This window comes from Octodon degus, unplaced genomic scaffold (genome assembly GCF_000260255.1).
Source record: "Octodon degus isolate 3935 unplaced genomic scaffold, OctDeg1.0 scaffold00021, whole genome shotgun sequence".
NCBI lineage: Eukaryota > Metazoa > Chordata > Mammalia > Rodentia > Octodontidae > Octodon > Octodon degus.
The window spans coordinates 11,470,847-11,474,975 of record NW_004524597.1 but is presented as its reverse complement, the minus strand read 5'-3'; the positions used below and the strand labels follow the sequence as shown (position 1 = coordinate 11,474,975).

General features: G+C 41.4%; 1 protein-coding gene across 1 annotated transcript; it reads left to right on the top strand.

Moving 5' to 3' along the window:
- The first annotated feature begins 3,186 nt into the window (after positions 1-3,186).
- LOC101577115 (calcyclin-binding protein-like) lies at positions 3,187-3,894 on the top strand. Its single transcript, XM_012514008.2, has 2 exons — positions 3,187-3,436; positions 3,512-3,894. The coding sequence occupies exons 1-2, from the start codon at positions 3,187-3,189 to the stop codon at positions 3,889-3,891; spliced, it is 630 nt and encodes a 209-aa protein (XP_012369462.1). The 3' UTR covers positions 3,892-3,894.
- The last annotated feature ends 235 nt before the right edge of the window (positions 3,895-4,129 follow it).

The following is a 4,129-nucleotide window of genomic DNA, read 5'->3' as shown; positions in this document are numbered from 1 at the left end:
GTAGGTGAGTGCTGTGAGCTGGGCTAGATAAATCACTTCTGCAATATGCAGAGAAAAATATGCAGAAAGAGTAATCTGCATAACACAATTGAAATAGAATCTAATGTTTAGGGCATCTGTGCTTCTGCTTTAATGAGTAATCTTTCAAGTTCTAGGAAGTCATAAACTCTATTTTTTTTTAATTTTATTTATTTGTGTGTGTGTGTGTGTGTGTGTGTGTGTGTGTGTGGCCAGCTCAGCCCACCAGGGGGCGGGGCTGGCTGGCATGTGGTGCTGGGGGATTGAACCGCGGTCCCTGTGCTTTGCTAAGCTTGTTCTAAGTAGGTGCTTTAGACCACTGAGCCATCTCACCAGCCCATAAACTCTATTTTGAGGCTCAATCCCAGCCAAACAGAGACAGAGTGGAGCACTGGCTCTTCATCCTGTCTCATTCCAGCTCACACAAGGAAGCACCAGGTGAGGGTTTCAGGGAAACACACCTGCCATCTTCAAAGACTACTGCCAGCACCTCAGCTGGACTGCTAGGCATTGCTTAAAGCCAATTGAAGGGATAAGGAAAAGTCCTAGTCAGCTTGAATATATACATGCATGGAATCAGGGGCAGGCTCAGCCAAAATGGAGACAACTGTTCCTCTTTTAAAGAGAGTAGCCTAGGTGGTCCTCTACAAATACTGAGATTGTTGGGGCTGAGGAGATGGCTCAGTAGGATAAGTGCTTGACTGACAAACGCAAGAATCTGAGTTCAATCCCCGGTTCCGCCAAAAAAAAAAAAAAGAGAGATTGTTGGATCCCAGAAGACATGAGTCAATCAGTGGACATTGTGCTAAAAAAAAGGGCCAAAGGAGCTACCGGGTCCACTTCAGTGATGCGCACCCGGAGGAGCTTCCAAGCCCAGTAGCCAGTAGGGCCCAGGCAGCCAACTTCAGTGGAGCCCAGCTGAAAGGAAACAAGCACAGAAGCCAGACCCAGCCAGGCCTGGCTGGTTGAGTTCAAGTTTGGTAGAACTACACCCAGTGACCTGAGGCACACTGCTAGGTCCAGTGGGGCCCAGGATGAGGCCCATACGTACAGGAAGATCCTCTTAGCAGAGAGGTGACAGGGAGTAACTTGGGTGAACTAGTCTTTCTGGAAGACTCCGGGTACATGAAGAGGAGGTGCCCAGACAGAACTCAGGAGGAACTAATTTAAATACAAATTTCAATTTATAATCTGCTTTGTTATATATCTATAATGTTTGCTTCTATGGTCTAAACTACAGACCCAATAGTTACAAAATTTTGTCAATTTCTAAATTTCTCTAGCTGTTATTATTGCTAATTATACTACTGTAAATAGGATACCGTATCTACCTTAACCACATGTTCTCCTTTGGGTAATGATATTGGGAGGTGCCTGGGTAATAACCTTACCAAAACTCTATACTGAAAAATGGAGGCCAGTGCCAAATGAAACCAATCAATAGAGAAGGCAAAATCTTGGGACACATATAAAACAAGAATCTCTCTGGCAAGCACAAGGGCCTGAGTTCAATCCCTGGTACCTCAAAATAAATAAATAAATAAGTAAGTAAGTAAGTAAGTAAGTAAGTAAATAAATGAATCTCTGATGCAGGAGAGATACCTACAGAATAGACCCTTGACACCCCAGTGGAGAAAGAGGAGACTGCAGGAAAGACTCCGCGCTGGAAGCAAATGCTCCAACCTCAGGTCATCAGCCCCCCAACTTTTTTTTTTTTTCCTAGAGGTAGGGCTGGTAATGTAGTTCAAGCTGGCCTTGAGCAAACTATGTAGCCCAGATTGACCTTTAACCCTAGGAATCTTCCCGCCTAGGTACTTTGCCCTTTTAAAATTAATCTATTGTCATTAGGTCCTGTTTTTTGTTCATTTGTAAATATTTTGGATTCTTGAACTTATAAGGACTTCAATTCCAATATTTTGTATATTAATCCCTATCGACTACTAGATGATTTGCCAGTGGTTTTCTCTGTACTTGAAGGCTGCCTTTTCATTCTTTAGTTTCCTATGCTGTGCCTTTTCATTCTTTAGTTTCCTATGCTGATGCATAGGAAATAATTTTATTTGGATGCACTGTGGAAACTTTTTATTTATCTGGATGCAGTTCAATATACCTACTTTGATGTTGTTGTCAAAAAAAAAAAAAAGAATAGACCCTTTACAGAGAGGTTCTGATTGCATTGATATAGCTATCTATTATCAAACTTACACATAAAACTATCACAGAAATCAAAATAAGGAGTTCTCTCTAAAGTAGAAAATGACAAAAAGGAGAAAAATGCAACCTCAGGCCCTGAGCCCACCCAGAAACTCAGGAAACATCAACACAGAAGAAATTGGAGGTCATACACCTGAAATCTCTGAAATAATAGCAACTGAATTAAAAAAATAACTGTAGAAGGCTCTGGAAGAAATCAGATCAGAAATGATCTCCCAGGTTAAAAAAAATGTTACTTATAATGAAAAAATTACTAACTGCTTCTAAGAAGACACTGATTTAAAAAATAGAGTAGAATAGAAAAATGGAATCCTTGAATGAGCAATATAGGAAAGAAATAGAATGCATAAAACAGATTAAAAGAGATATACAGAAAATTAAAATCTCAATTAAAAGTTGGCAAAACTGTTTGAATAAAAGTGAAGATAGACTTTCAGACCTTAAGACAGAGTTGAAGCTAGTGACCAGGAAAGGAAATAAAAATACAAAGATACAGAACATAATAATTCTTTATTTTTATGAATTTAAGACAGGGTCTACAGGGTGTATAGGACCTCACTACATAGATTAGACTCATAGTGATTCTCCTGTTTTCAGCCTCCCAAGAGCTAGGACTACAGGCGTGCGTCACCGTGCCCAGTCTCATTCGTTGTCTCAGCGTGCCCCAGGGATGGGGTCAGCACAGCATGCCGGGGATCCATCCGGGACATAATTCAACAGCTACAAGACAACGCAAAGATGAACAATGTAAGACTAAAATAGGCATCAGTGAGAAAGAAGGAGCCAACACAAATGACATAAAAAGGTGTGCGGAGGGCGGGCTGCGGTTGGGCACTCGCACAGTGGCTGGCCCGCGGCTAGCGCTGCTGAGGTCCTCGCCCGGGCGGACTACAGCGGTTCCTGTCATTGCGTGCTTGCCTGCAGCTCCGGCTTTAAATCCAACCCCGCCCGACCATGGCTTTGGCTCTGGAGGAGTTAGAGAATGATCTAGAAGAGGTAAAGGCATTACTGGAAAAGGCTACTAGGAAGAGAGTACGTGATACCCTGACAGTTGAAAAATCCAAGATTGAAACAGAAATAAAGAATAAGATGCAACAAAAATCACAGAAGAAATCAGAACTTCTTGACAATGAAAAATCAGCCAATGTGGTTGTTCCCATCACAACAGGATACACAGTGAAGATCAGTAATTATGGATGGAGGCTGGGGAGATGGCTCAGTGGAATAAGCGCTTCCCTGGCAAGCGCAAGGGCCTGAGTTCAATTCCCGGTTCCGAAAAAAAAAAAAAAAGTAAGTGAAAACTACATGAACTTAGCTGGAGTTCATCAGGTTCCTGCTGAGAGTGTGCAGGTGCATTTCACAGAGAGGTCATTTGATGTTTTGGTAAAGAATCTAAATGGGAAGAATGACTCCATGATTGTAAACAACCTCTTGAAGCCCATCTCAGTGGAAAGCAGTTCAAAAAAAGTCAAGACTGACACAGTTCTTATCTTGTGTAGAAAGAAAGCAGAGAACACTCCGTGGGAACACTTAACTCAGGTTGAGAAAGAGTGCAAAGAAAAAGAAAAGCCATCCTACGATGCCGAGACAGATCCGAGTGAGGGATTAATGAATGTTTTAAAGAAGATTTATGAAGATGGAGATGATGATATGAAGTGAACCATTAACAAAGCTTGGGTGGAATCAAGAGAGAAGCAAGCCAAGGGAGATTCAGAATTGTAAGACTTTAAAGTCCTTTTGAAAACTATGATTCAGAAATTTCTGATATTTCTAATAAGGGAATGTTGGTGAGCTGCACATAGAATTTGACAGAAAGCTACAAAGCCTTCAAACTAAAGGCAGTGAATTCTCCATTTCTTACTAGAGGATTTATTTAAGATGCATATTAAGTACTTCC

Coding starts and splice junctions, on each gene's coding strand:
- LOC101577115 (XM_012514008.2), top strand. CDS start 3,187: ATGGCTTTGGCTCTGGAGGAGTTAGAGAATGATCTAGAAGAGGTAAAG. Junction 3,437..3,511: donor CAGTAATTATGGATGGAGGC/TGGGGAGATGGC, acceptor CGGTTCCGAAAA/AAAAAAAAAAAGTAAGTGAA.